Here is a 24,367-nt window from a genome sequence, read left to right on the forward strand (position 1 = left end):
TCCTATCATTGAGCGATGGGAGGAGCATCATGTCCAGTTGATGCTTTGCCTCTCATGCGTCACAGCCCCTCCCTACACTCAACAACAGTGATAAACAGCATAGTACACTCTATGTCTGCATAGATGCTATATGCATTACTAATATTATTGCATATTAGGGAATCATGCCTTAGACTGGGTTTTATGTATTACTTTGTATATACTTTATTCAAATTAACCTATGTTACATGCTATGCTTACAATGGAAATATAGAAGTGCAGGCACTCACTATTTAGAGTACCTGTTTGCTTTGGATAAGTGCTGGTACTCTCACATTAAATGTACATCAGCAGTGCTTAGAAGTGTTGGTACTCTCCCATTACATGTATTGCAACAGTGCTGAGAAGTGCCAGAACTCGCACATTAAGGGGCCGATTCCGATCCTGGAAAACAAACGTCTGTACGATTTTCATCCGGAGCCATCGCCGTACGATTCGTACCCGTCCGTCCGAGTTGCGTAGTACGATCCGTATTCTGTCAATCCGTCTGAATCGTCGCGATCCGTACGTATTGCAAGGCTGAAACAGTGAACCGTACGACTCGTGCATATGCCGTACGACCCGACGAGTACGATCCGGACCGGGGTATGAGGACGCGATTCGTACGGTCCACGTCAGGTAAGGGTGATTCGTACGGTAATGCAGCACAATCACTTACACACCATACGGTGGGTACACCCCATGATCGCAGGGGTACGCACCGTGCCCCTGGATCATGGGGTGTACGCACCGTACCCAACGATCGCAGGGTGTATGCACCATACACCCAGCGAACATGGGGTATGGTGCGTACACCCCAAGATCGTGGGGTACGGTGCGTACACCCCGTGATCGCAGGGGTACGCACCGTACCCCTGGGATCATGGGGTGAACGCACTGTACCGGGGGGGGCGTTCCATACCTGTTTCGGGGCGAACTCTGCTTTTACGGCTGTTTTCAGCTCCCGTAGAAAAATGGTTGTACGGTGCGTACCCGACACGAATCGTCCTTGCCGGGTCAGAAAAAGCAGCCGCGAACCGTACATATATCGCGTACAGTGGGCTTCGAGGGAGATTCGTACAGGGATTTGATTTGTACGGTCTCTGTACGATTCGTACGGAGTCCAGCTCCTGGTACGAATCGCACTACGTCGTACGTATGGGGGACGCTGCAGGGTACGATTCGTATGGGAAAAACGCTCCGGACGGCTATTTGGAGCGGTTTTTCCCGAATCGGAATCAACCCCTAAATGTTATGCAGCAGTGCTTAGAAGCGTTGTCACTCTCCCAATAAATGTATTGCAGCAGTGCTGAGAGGTGCAGGTACTCTCTCATTAAATGCACTGCAGCAGTGCTGAGAAGTGCTGGTACTCTCCCATTAAATGTATTGCGGCAGTGCTGAGAAGTGCTGGTACTCTCCCATTAAATGTATTGCGGCAGTGCTGAGAAGTGCTGGTACTCTCCCATTAAATGTATTGCGGCAGTGCTGAGAAGTGCTGGTACTCTCCCATTAAATGTATTGCGGCAGTGCTGAGAAGTGCTGGTACTCTCCCATTAAATGTATTGCGGCAGTGCTGAGAAGTGCTGGTACTCTCCCATTAAATGTATGGTAGCGGTGCTGAGAAGAGTAGGTACTCTCCCATTAAATGTATTGCGGCAGTGCTGAGAAGTGCTGGTACTCTCCCATTAAATGTATTGCGGCAGTGCTGAGAAGTGCTGGTCCTCTCCCATTAAATGTATTGGGGCAGAGCTGAGAAGTGCTGGTACTTTCCCATTAAATGTATTTCAGCAGTGCTGAGAAGTTTTGGCATTCTCTCATTGAATGCACTGTGCAGCACACACAGAAAGAGCATAAAACTAGGAGAAGGTATTTCTTTTCATTGCGCTAATTTAACACCTCCCCTAGACGTTAGAATCTGACGCATTCCCGGGTTTACGAAACCTTGTCAATCTGGGAGTGCGTCAGAATCTATGGGTATTGGGTGGAAATATCCACAGCAATTCCCCTTCATGCAGGGTCATGTGTGAATGGGGGCAAAATTTAAAAGAGCATGAAAAGCCACGCAGAGTGGCATTGCGTGGCCTTGTAAATATAGCTCCGCATTGTGTGCCACTTGAGCGTCAAAACATTTGACTCTGCGGTGGCGCAGGTACCTTGTAAATATGCCCCTTGGTTTTCTCAACAGCATGAAGGTCAGATGGATTCATGGACATCACGTGCAGCTGCTAAAACATGTATGGCTTGATAGGCACAGATCCAGAGTTCAACAGGGCAGAACCTGACTTTCATCCTTGCGAGGGTTTTTTCAGTCTGTTATTAGCCACTAGTAAATATTATTCAGGAAACAATCCAGTGGTTTGTGTGTAACATATATCCATTGCTAGTTTTTTAAATTTGTATTTAGTGTTGTTACTATATAGCGTTAAAGCTTACGTTTTAAACTTAATTCACATTTGCTTTGTGAATCACCCTTTACCCCTTTCTGATATGAATGCTACCTTTAGGGATTTGTAATTTTGATAAAACAAAAAAAACACAATCTGGGCCTAAGTGTTATGCATAAGCTTTCAATGTGGTGTCTGTATCTAATACAAAGGTGGAAAGTTCTTTAGGAAAACTATGCGACTTGTTGGTTTCTACAAAAGACCCCCAAAGCTGAGGGAGTCCTTCGGGTACCACGCGTACCCGAGTCGGCTGCCAATTCTGAAACCGCCATAAACAAAACAAGGAATAGCAAAGCACTCCTCACTTGTACCCAATATGAGTTGATCTAGGTCGATTAGTGCAATTATTCATATATTTTAAATGCACAGAACATTTGTCATTGAGAAATATGGTTTAAAAAACTCCCAGAAGTTTCATCAGCGCTTCAAATGTTGAGATGATTGTTATTTTTCACTAGATTCTGATTTTACAAAGAAGCAGACAATGTTGTCACTGTAGTTACAGTTTATGAACAGTAACAACAGAATTTTGGCAGCGATGCTTCATAGATTGTTTCAGCCTAGATGATTTCAGCCGACACGTGTTTCTCTCCTGCTTTGGGTTTTTTCAAGGCTATATCCAAAGGTAATGTATGAAAAAGCAGAGTAGTATACAACAACATTCCAAGTCTTCTTATAAACCAACAGGATCATATGAAGCACTCCAATTTTAAAAATTCTGAGTAAATGACGTGAACTATGCCTAATAGTGTTACACTCTGTTCTTATCCAATAGCGTGTGCATACATGTATTTCTTTTTTATAAATCTTTATTTCGGCACAAGGCTATAAAAGAATAAATAGACGTAATATAATAAAACAGAAGAATGAAACAGTTGGTAGAGAATTCCAACTCCAGCCAATATTTAACAAGGCACCTTACGTACATCATTCCATACTATCTGACAATCACGTTTACATAAAACCAGAGGTACAAATTGAAATCACTTTAACCTTAAAAACACAATATTCCCTTTAGCTGGGTAGCTCCCCCTACTGTTTGAGACAGCCACTAAAATGTATAGCCTAACGCCTCTAAATTTTTTGTTTGAGTGTGTGTTTATAAAATACAAAATGTGAAACCTTTCGTTTATCCTCCTATCACCACAGGTTTTCTATATTACCATAAGGTGTCGCTGCCGGGCCCAAGGGTTGTCGGGTGATGAGCTGTGTAACACTTTGAATTTGGTATTTATTGCTACTGGCCGGCCTCTGTGGTTGTAGGTCTGTATTTGTAATGCTTTTCTTGCAATAAAGGTTTAAAAAAAAAAACACAATATTCATAAAAGAACATAAATTAGTCAGCAAAAAAACTACACCCACTAACTTAGGGATCTTTTCTTTCTATACCCCCACATATGCATCAACAATTAAGAGACAGAGAAAACAATACATTGACTACTGTTGCTACTAAAAATTCTAGATGCAGTCCTATAATTTCTTATCTCCAGGTTGAGGCAGACAGGTAAAATCCACTTTTTCCAACTGATTGATAATCAGGGCAAATGAAAATAACATGCTCAACTGTCTCATCAATCAAGGGGCAAAAAAACCCACGAGCTATCCCCAACCCGGGGTGATGGTTTCATTTGGCAGCAAAGACATGTATGGGAAAAAAACCCTGAACGGAATTTAATATATAGGGTCATTGTCTGTAGAGATTCGATCTCATCCAAATATGCCTCCATACAATCTTCAGCTTTAAATTCTAGTAAAGTGTCAGTAATCGATTCTTCCCTAGAGGAGCACATATACCTGGGTGTTTATAAATCACCAGTAGGTGCATTTTAGCTCAAATTTGGGGATTTGACCCGGCATGGCCGGGGTAAGTCCACAAATTGGAGTATCCAATCTGGCCCCAACAGACTTCCATAGACTGCACCCAGGGAATCTTATAAGCCCCAGGTTGCCTCAGAACATCTTCTAGGGTCATACAAAAAGGGCGGAGTTTGGAAATAAGCCACAGCCGTTGCCAGTACAGGCCTTAGCTCAACAACATCATTGAGCCATCGGATGCCATAATCCAACCTTAAAGGGATGAACAGGGTTCTCACTGGTAGGCCACACAAATTCATAGCAAATCGTTTTTTATTTAATACTAGAGGGCGGGAGTCCCAAAAAACCCATAATTATACGCCATACAGGGTATGCCCCAATGCCTGACTTTTGTAGATCTCCTAGAGTGCAGAAGTTACTGGCCGAAAAGAGGAGCCACGGTGCGCCCTCAAGATACCCGCACAAAGCTCATCCAGTTTAAGGCCACGTACATCAATGTGGAATGACCAGTCAAAGCTCTCGGAGCATAGCCCCAAGATATCCCAACACCTTTAGTCTTTACAGGTCCGCTCCATTGAAGGTTGAGTTGGCATGCGTTGTGCGGCAAGGGTTACAAACCATAAACTTGGTCTTGCAGAGGTTGATCTCAAGCCCCCGCTGCCGGCAGAATGACCCAAAGCAATTCAAAAGAGTCTCAATCCCCAAGGGTGATTTGGATGGCAAAAGGGTGTCGTCTGGGAACAGGAGGGCTGGGACCTTAACCCCGGTAAGCCAAGGGGCATCTCCCTCACATTGCTCCAGTTGCGACACCAAATCATTGATATTTAAAAGAAAAAGAGTTGGAGCTAACACACACCCCTGCCTGACTCCCCGACCAACCGCAAGGGGGTCAGACAATTCACCACATCTAACTGGAGCATAATTAGTTCGATGAAATTGGCTCAGGATGTCCACAAGGTACCCCGGCACCCCAAAGTCCCTCAAAACCTTCCACAACAGGTCTCTAGGAATAAAGACGAAGGCAGACCGCAAATCCACAAAGATGACATATAGTTTGCCTCCTCCCAGGAGCACAATACAACATTTGCAGGTCAAACACCTGGTCCATTGTCCCTACACTATCTCTAAAACCAACCTGTAAAGGAGTTAAAATGTTACTTTCGGTCACCCACTCGTTCAACTGATTCAGGGTGACCAGACTAAACAGCTTCTGAGCACTGTCAATGAGGCTCATAGGCCTATAGTGTGACGGTAAGGACATAGAACCCTTTTTGAATATTGGGATAATCATTGTCTCTGCGCAAGTAGGGGCCATAGGTGCACCATTAATTTTAGCTCTAAAATACACTAAGAAATAAGGGCACCGAAGGTGTATTTCATTTCTTTCACAATATAAAGCCTATAAGAACCAGTCCAAAGAGGAAGCTGCCAAGTTCCCTAGGTCAAGACTGATGACAATGATAGGCAGCCATCAGGATGTAGAGACTTAAAGATAACGCAACTAGAACTGCGTTCCAGTATTCCGACCTTTGAGTGGGAAGTTATAAGCCACAGCCATGCCAGTATTGGTTGGCATGTGACTACCTCCTTCACTGTGCCCCCATCCTCTGTTGGAATGTGTCTGACTGCTCCTCTACTATAGGCCTTTATTCACGTCTGACTCCACCCTCTGTCCTATGGACCTTTATGACATGTGACAGACTGCTCCTCTGTCCTACAGGCTTTTATTCACATCTGACTGACTCCTCCCTCTGTCATATTGGCCTTTATGAGATGCAGGGCCCAGAGATGTTTTAAGGCATGGGCAAAGTGGGCTCTGGCCAAGGGCCCCAGCCTTTCAGGGGACCCCTGATAGAGCCAGCTATGTTCTGCTGAGAGTCTTGCCCTTATGACCGTGAACAGTTTTTAAAAAGATTGTTGTAAGTAGCGTTTTTCTATCATTTATTTTTAATGTGTGACAGTCTATCACAGACATTTTGCAGACAAAATGTGTTTATGTTTCATGCAACATCCATATAAAAAGTTTCTTTTAGATCAGATATGAAGACCACACATATGAGAAATGGGAGGGTGCGACAGAGATTATTTGCAGTAATATTAGTGAGCTACTGCTGTGTTACAATACCGAAAACACACATCACTATCCCTGAATATCAGATGTAAACACATTTAGAATTTGACCAAAGAGGGCACGAAAGAGCTGAAACTGGATCATAAGATCAAAGCTGCTCCAAAGATGGGCCCCCAAAAGACATTTGGCCTAGGGCCCCCAAAATCTTTAAAACATCCCTGGCAGGACCGGCTCTAGGGCAGTGCGGCCGGTGCGACTGCAAGGGCCCTGCCTTTGGTTGGGGGTGTTGTGTTTGAAGTATATTATGGTTTTAAAATAACCTGCTGCTGTGTTCCTGGCCTCCAGCAATTTGTAGGCAACAATAAAAATGTCAAGATAACTCTAGTGATTAATGTTCTTCCTAGAGAGAGATCAGATGTTTGTCTAGTGGAAGTTTTGGTTCATGGTAAGGTAGCGCAAAGGGAACGTGTACCATTGAAATGCAGGGAACGTGTACCATTGAAATCACAAAGTGCATATTATGTAACTAGGTCGGTGCGTTACTGCTTTTGTCTGAGAGATCCTTTGTTACTTGCAGTTTATAGGTTAAAATTCTAACAAAGAACAGTGAGCTATTAACCGTCATCAAAGAGCTGCATGAAAACTGCAAGGTATAGATTAGAGCGTTATGATTTTTCCGTAGTCTTTCATTATCCTAATGTTGAAAAAATGGTTAGTTTGGGTAGAAATCAATTCTCATTATTAAAGAGAACCCCCAACCATGGAGTTACGTTTTAAATTCTGAGTTTGTGCTTCTCCATACAAAGCACTCTTAACACCTTGGCTGCTAGCGATATTTTCCTTCTGCGCTGCATTCCCAGATTTACCATTGTTCATGACGAGCTCAGCTCGTCATCAGCACAGCTCAACTGTGCCTCATGACGAGTTGAGCTCGTCATGAGCATGGAAGGGGTTAAACTATACTGTCTACCAGTAGGGATGACGTGTGACTCTTACACCTTGCAGTCCTCTGTCTAATATCCTATAGGGCTTTAATAACATGTGAATGATTCTTCCTCTGTCCTACTGGTCTTCCTTGGCACGTGAATGACTGCCCCAACACTACCAGGCCATTATTGACATCTAACTGACTCCACCTCTGTCCCTCCAGCCTATATTGCCAGGGGACTTACACTGCCTCTGTCCTTCCGGCCCTTATGGACCGTGAATGACTCTGCCCTGAGCCAAGCTGGTACTTGATTGACATGTACTTGAGTAACTGACTCTGCTCCAGCCCTTCTTAGGTCTTTATTAACAGAAGTCTAGCTCTGCTCTAGCTGGGACTCCTTTACTAACACGTGAATGAGTCTACTATGGCTAAGGTGACCAACCGTCCATAAATTTCACAGACCGTCTGTGATTTTAGTATGATGTCTGTAAGGCAATTGTAATTTGGGGTCCCCAAAATACGGATGCCTTCCAGACATCATCATAAAATCAAATTGGGGTATTTCAGAAAGATAGCTGTTCCCCTGCCCGAGCCCCCATGAGTTTAAAAGTTTCCACTCTGGGCTTCTCCACTTATCCTTTAATCTGTAGTCTGAGGCCTCGCAAAGACTGTGAACTGGCCCATTGTCATTCTGAGACTGCAGACGATTATCACAAATAGGATGACAATGGGCCCTATTATGGTGACAGCATGCGGCGTGCTTTCTCCAGCACAAATCTTGATTGCAGAAAGGGCCTGATGTCGCTTTGTAAAGCTGCGCGCATACTGTAAAACTAAGAAATGCACAATCGTCTTAACCTTACTTATATAAACTTATTTTGACTTGTACTTATTTTGGTTGGCTATTTACTTGTATACTAATGTGAGACCTCCTCTGATATATCTGTAAAAGGTATGTTTTGTCCCAAATTTTTGTCCTGAATTTTGACCTTCTGTCCTGAATTTTTGTCCTGAATTTTGACCCTTTGTTCTGAATTTTTACACTGACCATCCAGAATTAGCACCCATGCCAGTTGGTCACCCTAACAATGGCCCTATCTGACTTTTAGTAACATGTGACTGACTTGTTTCCACTCCACTGGTCTTTGCTGGCATATAATTGACTTTTATAATATAAAGTCAACAATGTAGAAGTGATTTGAAAACATTTGGAACAAGATTCCACGTCGGTATCCTGGTTTCTTTAATTAGTTGTGATACAAAGACAGCCAGCCGACACGTGTTTCGTCAGAGAAACAATGGTCTCCGACTCTTCAGGGCTTGTTTGGTATGTTCAAAGGTCAGTCTCCTCCCTGTACCAGTGATAATTCCAACCGGATAGGGCGCAAGTCCAAAAAACAACAGTAAGTACTGTCTAGCGTGCATCCCAGTAGTAGTCGGTCAGTTGAGGCCAAGATTGGAGTGAACGTGATGCTAGTGATAATTCCATGACCGGCATCAATGTTGGAATTTTATAAGAGTTGACGAATAGTGAAAGTAATCTTTAATGGAAAAATAAATGCTGTTGCCGCCAGTACGGATATTCAAAAGGACATCCTAAATCCATCGTTTTTTTGCTCACCACTCCAGTTCAGACATGGCCATATGCAAATCAGCCTTGACCCAGCCTTAGGCCCAGATCTCTGTACTGGGGTGAATGTATGACATTGTTCTGCATTCTTTCCATCAACTGTTGTTTTTGCATTTGTCACCCCGAGTGGGATGGGTATGCTCAGACGTGAGTCCCGTGCTCTCCACGCCACTGGAGTCAAGCTATCCTGGCGGAAGACGGCTGATAGCCAGAAACCGGTCCTAGGATGCTTGATTCGGTCAAGGGAAGACATGGCTTGGCAGTTCGGGCTGGACTGTTCCCACGAGGCACAGGGTCAAGGCTGATTTGCATATGGCCATGTCTGAACTGGAGTGGTGTGGTGAGCAAAAAAACGATGGATTTAGTCCTAGATCTCTGTACTTGGGTGAATGTATGACATTGTTCTGCATTCTGTCCATCAACTGTTGTTTTTGCATTTGTCACCCCGAGTGGGACGGGTATGCTCAGACGTGAGTCCCGTGCTCTCCACGTCACTGGAGTCAAGCTATCCTGGCTGAAGACGGCTGATAGCCAGAAACCGGTCCTAGGATGCGTGATTCAGGTCAAGGGAAGACATGGCTTGGCAGTTCGGGCTGGACTGTTCCCATGAGGCACAGGGTTAAGGCTGATTTGCATATGGCCATGTCTGAACTGGGGTGGTGTGGTGAGCAAACAAACAATAGATTTAGGCCCAGATCTCTGTACTGGGGTGAATGTATGACATTGTTTTGCATTCTGTCCATCAACTGATGTTTTTGCATTTGTCACCCCGAGTGGGACGGGTATGCTCAGACATGAGTCCCGTGCTCTCCACGCCACTGGAGTCAAGCTATCCTGGCTGAAGACAGCTGATAGCCAGAAACCGGTCCTAGGATGCTTGATTCCGGTCCAGGAAAGACATGGCTTGGAAGTTCGGTCTGCACTGTTCCCATGAGGCACAGGGTCAAGACTGATTTGCATTTGCCAATGTCTGAACTGATTTTGCCTAGTGAGCAAAATAACGATGGATTAAACCCAGATCTCTGACTGGGGGTGAACGTTTTGCCATTGTGCAACATTCTGTCCATCATCATGGGTGTTTTGCTGTTCACCCTATGTGGGAAGGGTATGCCCAGACGTGGGTCCCGTGCTCACTAAGCCACTGAAGTCAAGCTATCCAGGCTGAAGACGGCTGATAGCCAGAAACCGGTCCTAGGAGGCTTGATTCCAGTCCAGGAAAGACATGGATTGGCAGTTCGGTCTGGACTGTTCAGATGAGGCACAGGGTCAAGACTGATTTGCATATGGCCGTGTCTGAACTGGGGTGGCTTGGTGAGCAAAATAACGATGGATTAAACCGAGATCTGTGACTGGGGGTGAATGTTTTGCCATTGTGCAACATTCCGTCCATCATCATGTGTGTTTTGCTGTTCACCCTATGTGAGAAGGGTATGCCCAGATGTGGGTCCCATGCTCTCCACACCACTGGATTCAAGCTATCCTGGCTGAAGACGGCTGATAGCCAGAAACCGGTCCTAGGATGCTTGATTCTGGTCCAGGAAAGACATGGCTTGGCAGTTCGGTCTGGACTGTTCAGATGAGGCACAGGGTCAAGACTGATTTGCATATGGCCATGTCTGAACTGGGGTGGCATGGTGAGCAAAATAACAATGGATTAAACCCAGATCTGTGACTGGGGGTGAATGTTTTGCCATTGTGCAACATTCCGTCCATCATCATGTGTGTTTTGCTGTTGTTCACCCTATGTGGGCCCAGATGTGGGTCCCGTGCTCACTAAGCCACTGGAGTCAAGCTATGGGTTTAAAAACTCACACCGCCCACCTGGCATCCCTCTTTTCCTCCAGAGTAGTGGTTACACAGATCACACTAATACCCAGTCCCGCTCATTAGCAATAGTTTGCCAGACGTAATCACAGTAATTATGCGCAAAGAGATCAATTAAATGACGTTTAATACCATCCTTGGATGTTTCTTGATCAGAATTATGAGGCTTGAGCCAGTCACGGGGACTGATTGGAAGGGATCTAACTAGGCCTGGGCAGAGTTCGTGGAGTTCTGCGATGCGGAACTCCGCAGAGTGACCCAAAAACTCCTTTGTCCTACGCAGAGTTCCACAAGCAGCGGAGCGCGTTAGGTCACATCTTTCGAGCTGATTTTTAGCACTGGGCGTTGCTTCTTTCTGCCGCTCGAGTAGATGTTCTACTCGAGATGCCGCTTCCTCAACGAGAACTGGAGGTTTATCAAAGCGAGCGGCAGCCAGCGTCTGCGACCGCCAGCGCTATCTACCATCCGCGACCGACCGCGTGGAGAAATCTCTCCGGGAGGTGATCTGGAGTAAGAGTTTCCCTGCTCTCGCTCACCAACTTAATATTGTAGAGTGAGCAAAAAACTTTGCTCTGCTATGCGGAGTGGGAAAAGCTCTGCAAACTCCGCGAGTGGAGCGGAATTTCACACCCAGGCCTAGATCTAACCTGCTGCCGGTCCAGAGCCTCCAGCCCTACCCCAGGGAGGCCCATGGTGTGAACCTTTACAGGTACCACCAGTGTGGGCCACATGGGGGCCCCAGCAGGGCCAGTGAAGTAAGCAGTTCCCTGGATACAGGCTCTGTAAATATTCAACCCTGTGTTCAGCTTCAGGCCTTCCGCTTACTTAAGCGTCACTTGTGCAAATATTTCCTGGAAGCGAGGACCCGATCTGGAAGAGGGATGTAAATATTGTATGTGTGCTATTATATTATTACGCCAGCAGTATGTGCATTGTAAAGACATGGAGCTTTTGTTATTCAGAATCTGCAAACGTAAACAATCTGTACTGCTTGTAACACGCAACTATCTGATATGGAGGTAAATCTAATATACGCACACCCCCCACCCCCATGCCCCCCACAAAACACGCGTCAGCTGGCTTCTTTCATAATTGGTGGGGTGAAGGGTGGCCGCCAGCACGACATCGCACGCATATGCGCACTATCTTTAGAATAATATCTTAAAGACGAAGGGGCATATTATCAAGCGGCAGCGATAATTATTGCTGGCCGCGCTTAGCGTGAGATTTTTTATTGCTGGCTATCGCTGGAAATTATCGCCATTCTAGCACTGTATTAACAACGCATAGCGCAATGGCGGTAATTATTCCAGCGATTGCAGTGTTTTCCATGGAACATCCAGTGATGTTCCATGGGGAACGGCGATAACCTTGCTGATACGACCCTGTGGTCGTATCAGCATAATCCATCCCCAATGTAAAGTATAGGTAAGTCTGCATTTTATCAGATGTTAGTTTTTGGCGAAAACTGCGGTTTTCGACAAAAAATAACGTCTGCTAAAATGCGTGGGTCTTGTAAATATTGCGATGTGCACATCAGCGATAATTTACAAGCAGTACTGCCCAGTGACGCCCACTATGCATCTCATTAGAGATGCAAAGTAAGGCGTCGGGAAAACGGGTGCTAACACGTGCTAATGCATGTTAGCACCCACTTGTAAATAGGGCGATAGTTTTATCTCCGCTTTTTTGGCTTTTAAAGCCAAAAAAGTGGAGATAAGGCCCTTGTTGATATGCCCCGGGGTCTCGCTCGCAGAAATCCTTAACCCACGATGTACTGCAGCCGAGTATGCGTGAACTAACCGTTCTTAACCAAGGGAAGGTAGACATGACAATCTGGTGGTTAACACATCTACTGCTTAAGAAATCCAGGTGCATTCAATAGAGCACAAGTTCAAATCCTGGCCGAGTTGACTCAGCCTTTCATCCTTCTATTGTCGATGAGAACCTCCTGAAACTCAAAACAGCAATATATTCATTTAAAAAACACAAAAAAGGAAAATAGCTACACAGTGGTAGCATAGCTCGTATCCAGTAATATGTATGTTACACGTTTATATGGATACAGGTGACTCCGCCTTTTATCCTTCTGAGATTTTTTTTTTTAACTACTGAGTTAGTTGATATTTACAATTCTTTTATGGGCACCCACAGACAAAAATGCTTTAAGCATTTTAAAGCTTACAAAATGTGCATGATGTAAATGAGTCAGTCCCTTTAAAAAGTTACAAACACACACAGTTAGCACACTTACACAATCAGATTTCACCATCAGAAAAGGAGCTCACAATCAAATGGACTCCTTTGTAGCTCGGTGCATGAGAACATTGTTAGGTACCTCTGGGTCAGTTAAGCACATTGTAATCTTGGGCTCTGCATCTCCATCAGCTCGAGAGGCACCGAACTTTCAGAAAGGAAAGCTGAAAGCTACATAAATATTCTAAAGAAAGAAATAAACAAAGCCCCCCTCAGCCGAGCCAATACTTATTCCTCAGCAATGTTCTTTCTAGTTGCTTCTTCTGCCCCATGCATCCGGCCCTTATCTCTTGTTCATGTATTAGTTCAACAGTTCATTCAAATACGCACATCGAGGTGGAATATTTTTAAAGATAAGCATTTAAAAGTCCTTTGAAATAAAGCCCAGCGCTCCACAGCCACAATGAGTGATCCTGGGCGGATACCATCCTAAACAGTGCAATGGGAGCACAAGAAAGCAGGAACACCACAGGTTGGGGTATTATATGTGTGACATGCAATAGTAATCTACCAATCCGGAAGTCCGTTTATGTAAATGAGCAGGTTTTTATTCTGTTGCATACAACCGATTACATAATTAGCCAAAGTCAGGCAAAAAATCTAAGACAGGAGGGTGCGGGGGGAGTGAGTTGTGTTGCAAGATCACATCAATCTGGGACTCAAACTAAGATTTCTTATTTGTGTAGGCTACAACGTATGTTTCCCCCTGGGTACATCTTCTACAGTGACGTAGAAGTCAACACAAAAATGTCAACCCTCTAGCACCTAGAGGCCCTTCAGTTTGTAAAGTGTGCTGTGCAAATGTACCTGTTCACTCCCTCACACAGAGTTAAAGAGCCCAACAAAAACATAACACAGGTTGCACAATGACCTCCAGGGCCACTGGAGTTGTGTGATTCTGCAGCCACAGCATGTTTCGCATTATTATGGATTTGCCGCATTTGCCACATAGTCCATCCTCTGCTACATAGTCTGCAAATTGAAACAAAAAAAGTTTCTTGCTCAAACGGATCAAAAGTTACTACAAAGATGGTGACATGTTGGGGCGCAGCAAAAGCCCCATGGTAAAGGTTCGCTGGTTATCCTTCAGTGGCTTATTTTTGTATTTTGCTCTCAAACTTGTACAAATAAGGTTAAATATTTGCAGGGAGTACTACCGTTTGTACAAATTACAAAAAGAATCAAGTAATATTATCAGAAAATGTGCCACAATATGCTGCATAATTTACTTTTTCTTGCCGTATAATTTAGTCAACCCTGCTTACTGCTTCACTGCCGCATAATTCCAGTGTTCCTGATTAAGCGGAAACGGATAAAACCCATCAGAAGTGACAAGCCACCAGTTCTTTAGCTGTGTGTGTAATCACAACCATCTGAAAGGAGCCCCGACATCTCCCAAAAAGTATACACTGCACAATATTTGGATTTTATTTTCAGTGGGCTCAGTAAAGGTACTAAGACCTGCAGATAATAATGGATGCGTGGGTGAATGAATGGACATGTTTATAAAGCACAGCTCTACGGAGTAGCTAATCTATGTGTGCTGAATAAGTTGTTTAAGCAGGTTCTGCGAGACGCAGCCACTCTCTCGCCAGCAGCACACGGCCCTCCCCTGCAAGCACTTACCCAACAAAGACCCCACGAAGATGAAGACCTGCACAGCCGTGGTAAAGTGCCGGTAGGTGAGCCCCAGGCCGCTCTCCGCTCCGCCCACCAGCCTGCCGCCGTACAAGCTGCCGTTAGCCCACCCCAGCTGGGCAGTGGACACGTTTCGGCCTGGCCCCAGACCATGGCCTTCCTCCGGAGCCTGACCCGCTGCTGCCCGGTAAAAGCTCAGCTCGCTGACGTTGCTGGAGGTCCAGCTCCCATTGTGCCCCATGACGCGGGGCCGTCTCGGCTCTTCCTCTTCACAGTGCCGGTCCGCTCTATTTATTTGCAGGTTTTGTAAAGCGCTGTATGCCGCATTCCAGCCGCTTGAAAGCCAGGGGCGAGCATGACCGCTGCCTCTCCGCCAGCTGCCACCGAGAGGTGCCTTTGTTGTAAGTCATTGCACAGGACACGCCGCCAAAGGCTCTCGGAACTCAGGCAGCGGTGCCCTCGCCATAGGGGGGATCTCTCTTCTTGTCTGGGAGCCCACAAATATTTTCTAGGCGCATGTCTAGGAGCTCGCTGCGCCAACCTCCCCATCACCACATCTTCTTCTTCCCTGCTTCACGCCCTCGCTCGCTCTGGGTACCAGTTTTGTTGGGTGGGCAGTAAGAAAATTATGCGGCGTGCACCGCAGCAGTCCCATCTTCCAATTTTAAAGGGGTGGCCCTCCAGCTGTTGACGCCGAGGACATCAATTCGTGTCCTGCCCTGGCTGCTGGAGAGGGAAGGGGTATAAGCAGTACATAGTGCCTCCCCCGGCCCAGGATGGCCCCTTCCCCTTGGCGTCCATCCTACACAGGGCTGATGGCTGTTCGCAGCAGGTGCCTAGAAGGCGGCGGCAGGCAGTAAGTGCTCCCTCCGAGAAATCAATAGACACCTTGCCAGATGTTCCCCTGGAGAGGGTGAGTATTGTCCACTCGCAGCGCCAAGAGGATGCGGGTTAAAAGCCCAGGAGCTGGGATGGAATGGTGAAAAAAGGAGAGATATTCACCGGCGAGCTCCTGCGCACACAAAGGTTCAAGGCGGAGATGGAGCGTGAACATCGGCGCTAGCAGCAGTCTCAGGCGCTTGAAGCTTTCGGAGCTGTCATTCCGGCCCCCAGTGCACTGCCTGCTGTGTAGGATGGGAGGGGGGAGAGAGGAGGAGGGAGGCGGTGGTCACGTGACGCGCAGCATCTCACGGCCACCGCCGCCATCTTGCAAATGGGCTCTCCTGAGCTCGTGAGTGGGAGGCTGCACGTTGGCAGGCCACGACCAGTAGGGTTATATGTCATTGTAAATTGTATTTACTTAACGCTTACTATGACCAACAGGCTTTATACGTAATTGCATTTAAATAGCGCCTACTCCCTCTGTTGAGGCATTGAATCGCTTTATGCTACAGCAGCTCACTGCTCCAGGGTCGGATTGCGCTCACAATTCAGCCCGGCACCCCAAACAAGTGGCCCACCTTCCTGGGTCTTGAAACAGCATTTGGCTAGTCTAATTGGGCTAATTTTTAGAGAAATGTTTGATAAATTATGTATTTTAAACCTCATAGAGCCAGAAACATTGGTGAAAGCACTGCATTCTGGCGGGCGGGCAGGCGGGCGAAGTGAAATAAAGTGGCCTAAAGGCCACAACTCCTGATATGGCTATGTTTGTCACCTGCCCATAGATTTAACCAGTATTACCGCTATTTTAATGAAGAAAATCACATAAAGCTGGTATTTTCTCCTCCGATCAATATGTAATTTAAATAGTAAACAGAAGGTGAACACAGTTTAAAATGTGGCCTAGAGCTGTTTTAATGAACCGTGACAGAGAGTTAAACCTAAAAAAAGGCGGAAAAGCCATGTTAAGAAGGAATACGGACGTTTTTATTATTGTATAAACAATTCTCTTTCATCAATTTTGTTCCAGCCTTTGCAGACTCTTAAAACATCAAAGGCCATATGTAGGAAGCCAAATTGCGATCGCAAATGCTGAAATTCACAGAATTTCAGCATTTGCGATCGCGATTTGGGCAGTGTGCTATGTAGCAGTCAAAAACCCACTCACAAAATAAGGAATTTGCGATTTCCTATTTTAGGAATGCATTTAAGGAATCCCAAAATGCGAATCCTTAAATGCAATGTAGAAAGCACCCAAGTTGTGCAAATTTGGCTTAAGGAATCGCAAATTACCACCAAATTCAGGTTGGTGGTAATTTACAATTTCTTTGAAGAATGCACTTTTTTCAATTTTTCAAAGTGCCATGTAGCGCACATACATGCCCTTAGCGCATGTATGTGTGCAACATGTGCACACATGCTTATTTCAGGGGTGCAACAGGGTGTCCTATTGACACCCTTGCAAGCTTGAAATTGCATTCTCAATTAGCGATTTTCTAATTGGGAATCGCAAATTGAGAATGTCTTCCCATTCATTCCTATGGGCCTTTCGTTATTTGCAGTTTATAAGTTAAAATCCTAACATAGAACAGCGAGCCATTAACTGTCTTTAGAGCTGCATGCAAACTGCAAGGCATAGCTCAGGGAGTTATGATTTCTGCCCCAGACTTTCATTATCCTAATGTTGTAAAAAAAAAGGTTAATTTGGGTGGAAATAAATTCTTATTATTAAGAAAACCCCCAGCCATGGTGTTACATTTTAAATTCTGAGTTTATGCTTCTCCCGACCAAGCACTCTTAAACTATACTGTCTACCAGAATGGATGACGTGTAAGGCAGAGATGTTAGCAGCTCAGAATACCAAGTAGATGTTTTTAGTATCCTGTGTGTTTTCAGTCTACAGTTTCCAATGAGACACTGAGCTGTCTGTGGCATTATGGTGTAAAAGATTGAGTCTGGCAAGCAACCAGATGGTAGCATGGCTACAGAGCTGAAAGTCCCTTGCACTGTACCAATGTGCCACCCTGCTCCAGGGATGGTAGACCCTGCACCTAGCAGAGAGCTGCCATTTACTGGCACCATGGGCAGGAGAATGTCAAGGGGCCTCAGGTTTCTAGGAGTGTGATGTCACCTGCGGGCGCCGAGGTACAGGGGGCTTAAGGACACTGCAGGGACGGTGAGCTTCCTCTTTCTTCCCTTGACCTCGCGGCAGTCAACACCTACCTTGTCTCCAGTCCTGCAGGTGGGCCATATTTGATGTGAAAAATGTAATTGTCAGGTTTGGTGGCTACATGGGCTATTGCATCAGCTGTAGGGCTCCAGTAAGTGCAAGAGTAGGGAAAAAATTGGATAGCGTAGAGGTAAAAATTACTATTCCAACTCCAAAGAGCGCAACAGTAGGGAAAACGTTGGATAGCGTAGGGGTAAAAATTACCATTCCCACTCCAAAGAATGCAACAGTAGGGAAAGCATTGGATAGCGTAGGGGTAAAAATTACTATTCCCACACCAGTGAGTGCAACAGTAGGGAAAAGCGTTAGATACCGTATTCGTAAAAACTTACTATTACCACTCCAGTGAGTACAACAGTAGGGAAAGTGTTGGATAGCGTAGGGGTAAAAATTACTATTCCAACTCCAGAGAGTGCAACAGTAGGGAAAGCGTTGGATAGTGGGAGGATAAAAATTACTATTCCCACTCAAGAGAGCGCAACAGTAGGGAAAGCGTTGGATAGCGTAGGGGTAAAAATTACTATTCCCACTCCAGAGAGTGCAACAGTAGGGAAAGCATTGGATAGTGGTAGGTTAAAAATTACTATTCCCACTCCAGAGAGTGCAACAGTAGGGAAAGCGTTGGATAGCGTAAGGGTAAAAATTACTATTCCCACTCCAGTGAATACAACAGTAGGTAAAGTGTTGGATAGCGTAGGGTTAAAATTACTATTCTGACTCCAGAGAGTGCAACAGTAGGGAAAGCGTTGGATAGTGAGAGGGTAAAAATTACTGTTCCCACTCAAGAGAGTGCAACAGTAGGGAAAGCGTTGGATAGTGGGAGGTTAAAAATTACTATTCCCACACCAGAGAGTGCAACAGTAGGGAAAGCGTTGGATAGCGTAGGGGTAAAAATTACTATTCCCACTCCAGAGAGTGCAACAGTAGGGAAAATGTTGGATAGCGTAGGGGTAAAAATTACTATTCCCACTCCAGTGAGTACAACAGTAGGGAAAGTGTTGGATAGCGTAGGGGTAAAAATTATTATTCCAACTCCAGAGAGTGCAACAGTAGGGAAAGCGTTGGATAGTGGGAGGGTAAAAATTACTATTCCCACTCCAGATAGCGCAACAGTAGGGAAAGCGTTGGATAGCGTAGGGGTAAAAATTACTATTCCCACTCCAGAGAGTGCAACAGTAGGGAAAGCGTTGGATAGTGGGAGATTAAAAATTACTATTCCCACTCCAGAGAGTGCAACAGCCGGGAAAGCGTTGGATAGTGGGAGATTAAAAATTACTATTCCCACTCCAGAGAGTGCAACAGTAGGGAAAGCGTTGGATAGCGAAGGGGTAAAAAATACTATTCCCACTCCAGAGAGTGCAACAGTAGGGAAAGCGTTGGATAGTGGGAGGGTAAAAATTACTATTCCCGCTCCAGAGAGTGCAACAGTAGGGAAAGCGTTGGATAGCGTAGGGGTAAAAATTACTATTCCCACTCCAGAGAGTGCAACAGTAGGGAAAGTGTTGGATAGCGTAGGGGTAAAAATTACTATTCCCACTCCAAAGAGTGCAACAGTAGGGAAAGCATTGGATAGCGTAGGGGTAAAATTTACTATTCCACCTCCAGAGAGTGCAACAGTAGGGAAAGCGTTGGATAGTGGGAGGGTAAAAATTACTATTCCCACTCCAGAGAGTGTAACAGTAGGGAAAGCGTTGGATAGTGTAGGGGAAAAAAATACTATTCCCACTCCAGTGAGTGCAACAGTAGGGAAAGTAAATACTTCATATATATTTGAAAATAATTTAAATATTAATACCAATTACAAATTAATTAAAATTAATTCCCAATTTAAGATCTTATAATAATGATTCAATTTAAAATAATAAAATTAATTTAATTACTGAAAAATAATTACCTATTAATACAAAATATGTACAAATAATTAAATATTAAAACATTTAAAAATAATTAACAATTAATTCAAAATAAATACCAATTTATATATTAATAAATTTAATTAATTACAATTAAATGACTTCCCACCCAATTCCCCTATAAACCCACAACCCACTACAAAAATTATACACATACAATTAACATAATTATCTAATAATCAATTAATAAAAATTAATTACCAATTAAAATAAAATAATTACCAATTACAAATTAAATTACAATTAAATCTAAATAAATAACTATACAATTTTTTTAAAATTATTTATAATTAAATTACTTCCCACCCTATTCCCCTATAAACCCACAAGCCACTCCAGAAAATAAATGAATACAATTAACATAATTATGAATTAATACAAATTAATTACCAATTATTTTTAATTAATTGCCAATTAAAAAATAATAAACAATTAATTGTAAATAAATACAAATAAATTAATATAATTTTATTTAATTATAATTCAATTACTTCCCACCCTATTCCCCTATAAACCAACAATCCGCTCCAGAAAATAAATAAATAAAATTCACATAATTATCAATTAATCAATTAATAAATATTAATTACCAATTATATTTTAATTAATTTCCAATCAATAATTAATTACCAATTAATTATACATAAATACCAATAAATTAAAATATTTAATTAAATATAATTAAATTACTTTCCACCCTATTCCCCTATAAACCCACAACCCGCTCCAGAAAATAAATAAATAAAATTCACATATTTATCAATTAATGAATTAATAAAAATTAATTACCAATTATAGTTTAATTAATTTCCAATCAATAATTAATTAACAATTAATTGTACATAAATACCAATAATTTTAAATATTTAATTCATTATAATTACATTACTTCCCACCATATTCCCCTATAAACCCACAACCCGCTCCAGAAAAAAAATCACATAATTATCAATTAATCAATTAATAAAAATTAATTACCAATTATATTTTAATTAATTGCCAATTAATAATTAATTAACAATTAATTGTACATAAATACCAATAAATTAAAAATGTTAAATACATATAATTAAATTACTTCCCACCCTTTCCCCTATAAACTCACAACCCGCTCCAGAATTATATTACGCAAAAATTAAATACCATAAATTGACTTAGTTATTTACCTAAAATTCGATATTTTTGTTGTCTATATTCTATCCATCTATATTTTTGTTGTCTATATTCTGTCCCCCGATATTTTTGTTGTCTATATTCTGTCCCTCGATATTTCTGTTGTCTATATTCTGTCCATTCGATATTCTGTCCATTCTATATTTTTGATTCAATATTATTGCCCTTCTATTGGATATTTTTGTAGTCTATATTTTGTCTTATCGATATTCTGTCTACTCGATATTTACAACTCGATATATCACTACCTCGATATTTTTGTTGTCGATATTATGTCTGTATACCACTTGTGAGTATGGCTGACCATGTGTGGTCAACCCTTGGAGGCAAAGACTGTGTGGGGGTATGCAACAACTACTCGAATTGTGGATTCAGGCCTGAATGCCTGAAAGTTGTTTCGTAAGCAATAGGGTAGCCAGTGTGTCCTGGGTCTTAGCATAAGGAAGTAAATGGGCCCCATAGCCGCTTTGTGTAATATAGAATACAGCAATAGTCAGCGTTCAATAAGCCTTTCATGTGCCTGGGCCCGGTGCTGCTGTACCTGCTACACTATGGAGGGCTACGCCGCTTCTGGTGAAACAGTAGACGGCGGTGGACAAGGGAGGGGAAGCAAGCTCCTAGTGATCTTTCAAAATGGAGGCTGTACTCAAACGGGTCCACATTTACAAGGTTTTATGCGGTTGTCCTCTGGGAAGTTGGCCCTTCATACAGAGGCCAGAATCCTACAAGTACTTTCTGAGCTTTTAGCTGGGAATGTCCGCTTGAGTTAAGAAATGCTGCACAGGTGATAGCGTAGCAGGCAGTTGCTCAGGGTGAACAGACCACAATTGTCTTAAGGGCAGGTGGCTTATGCATCATGCATTATTTCTAAGCATCGAAAGTAAGAGTTATTGGTGTCACCGCAGCCCTCGTGGGAACGATATGCAGATTAGCCTCCCACTCTGGTGAACAGTCACTCTGGGCGACAGTCCTTTCCTTCAGGTGCGGCTCATGGCAGGAGTAGACTGCTAGTCAGCTGTTTGCATTGGACCAACAGCCTTTGTAGCACCTTGTCAGGGGTACTGGGCATTAGTTAATTGCACCTACCACAATGAGCTGTCATTGAGAGTTTGCTCCTGCTTCAACAGATATTAGTCCCTGAATACCTTACACAGAGGCGGAGCACAGGAAGACGGGCGCAAGAAATGACATTTAAGTCTCTAACTCTCCATAGGGTGGAGGGGGCAGTGCACTTTCATGTGCTAATGTTACCCTAGGGGCACCAGGAAGTGGCATCTCACTGCAGGTGAGGGGATGATTCCTATGATGCACCTCATTAAAGAAACACTGACTCCCCCCACTGCACATAGATGCCGCCATGCGCCATAGAAAGGGGGTGGGGGAACTTAGAAGTTAATAAAGTGGAGTATGTGGCACATAATTATTTGGTTTCCTGGGACATGAGATGACAGAGGAGTGTTTGCTGTGGCCTTGTACAACACAGTTGGCAATTTGTGCACTGACCAGTTTATTTATTAACTTTTTCATCTCTGAGTAAGAATCAGTGGGCATGAGGAAATCATTCCACTAAGTGGTATGTCTCTGTACTGGTATAGCTGCTGGAGGGAGTAACATCGGTCAGTAAATGTGAAGAGAAAATAAAGCAAACAACTGCATGTTATAGAATTGCATATCCTTGCCATTTTGCTTCAGTTTAGGGTGGAAAATCTTGTTGCAAGAGGGGGTACACTAATTTTTAGGTCGAGTCTAGGCAGCGCTTGTACTGTCTCTTTAAGACATGTTGTATACACTTTGTGGGCTTAAAGCCTGCCCATTGCCTTTTTATTTGTTACTTCAATTGTCCTTTAAAAAGGCTTACTTGCTAGTGGTTAATCCTTCCACTTTGTTCCTCCTTTTTGTGTTTTGTTTCTTCCGACGGAGCACCACCCACACTGGTATCTCTATGCCTTGGTGTTTATGTGTTTATTTTAGGAAACTAGTTTTTCTTTGTTTCCTGCTCATGTTTGTCTGTGTCTTCACCCAATCCCGCTTCTCCATATGTCAGTCCTTGCACAAGGCCCACCACTGTCATGTATAAGTTGCTTACTACCCTAATTGCTTGTTTTATTTAGGGTCAGCCATTTGAGCACGGAAGAGGCAGGGATGTGCTGCTGTAGCCTCGTGACGCAGGGCGCCTCAGGCACTATTGAGCTCCAGAGTGGTGAGGTCTGCTAGGCTCGCACTGCTGCTCTGTGTGTACCTCAAATGCTTATCTCCTCTGTATGGATGACGTTTCCCATCAGTAGTTGCTCCCAACTCCCTGTGATCCCAAAATATTGTGAAGTTCGCGCTCTGCTTGTTCTATCATTGCCCTCTATGTAATACTCAATGACATTGCCAATGTTATCAAGTTGTTTTTCCGCTGCCGCTAGTGAGAGTCGGGCACAGGGTTTCCTCTTTGGGGGCAGTGACGGCAGACGCATGGAAAAGCTGAATAGCTGTAGAGGTATTTATACCTATTTTAGCCTGCTCTCAAGGAGGCGGTGTTACCCGTCCTTCTTTTTAAATAAATCTTTTAAATAGTAGCAATGTGATTCCTTTTCGTCAACGTGAGAACATTTCTAGAATGGGTTTTCTTTCCTGTGTTATGCCAGCAGGATCGAGCACTGCAGGTTTTTATGTGTGTATGTATACACACACACTGTAATACAGTGCACGTCTTTCTGTAAGCAAGGGGCACCACGAGGCCCTGTCTGCTGTGAAGGGCTGTTCATTCATATCTCATTTCCTGCTCAGCTCTTCTGCGGATCAGGCGCAATACAACTGCATTGCATGGCTTGTTTAGGTGAAATAATAAAGGGCTAGGGGCCCGATGTAGGTGGCCGTTTCAGGCCATTTACCGACCGGTAACGGCCGATTTCGGCCATTACCGACCGGTAAATGGCCAATCGGTATGTAGGGGCCTAAATCCAAGGCCACATGTAGGTAAATCTTCATTTACAGAATCGGTAAAATTACCGATTCGGTAAAATTCCGATTCGGTAATTTTACCGATTCTGTAAATTCCATATGTAGGTGGGACTCTTCTGAGTCCCAAAGGCCTTAACGAATCGGTATTTTACCATGAAATCCAACTTCATGGTAAAATACCGATTCCGGTGTGCATGCACATGTGTGCATGCACACCTATGCCATGTGGCAGGCAGACCTGCCCCTAGGGCTTGTATGCCTGCCACATGGCACCCAATCCTGTTTAGGCGGTGCCAGGGGGTGTCAAAGTGACAACCCCTGCACCCTTGTGAAATTCGGTATTTACCGATTCGGTAAATACCGAATCGGTAAAGCCTATTGATTCCTATGGGCTTTGAAGCCCATAGGAATCAATAGGCTTTACCGATTCGGTATTTACCGAATCGGTAAATACCGACTTTTATCGATTCGGTAAAAGGGAACATCTGGATTCCCTACATACCCACCCCTCACATTTACAGATTCTTCATTACCGAATTCGGTAATTTTCGGTAATGAAGAATCGGTAAATGTTACTTACCTACATCTGGCCCCTA

The 24,367-nt window shown here is 43.9% G+C and overlaps 1 protein-coding gene across 1 annotated transcript in view; it reads right to left on the reverse strand.

The window, feature by feature from the left end:
* Positions 1-14,865, reverse strand: part of GPR176 (G protein-coupled receptor 176) — a 376,293-nt gene extending 361,428 nt beyond the window's left edge. The window contains exon 1 of the mRNA XM_086936568.1: positions 14,613-14,865. Within this exon, the coding sequence (XP_086792694.1) occupies positions 14,613-14,865 (253 nt within the window). The remainder of the gene's footprint in view (positions 1-14,612) is intronic.
* Positions 14,866-24,367: the final 9,502 nt, after the last annotated feature.

This window comes from Lissotriton vulgaris, chromosome 9, assembly GCF_964263255.1.
Source record: "Lissotriton vulgaris chromosome 9, aLisVul1.2, whole genome shotgun sequence".
Taxonomy (NCBI): Eukaryota; Metazoa; Chordata; class Amphibia; order Caudata; family Salamandridae; genus Lissotriton; species Lissotriton vulgaris.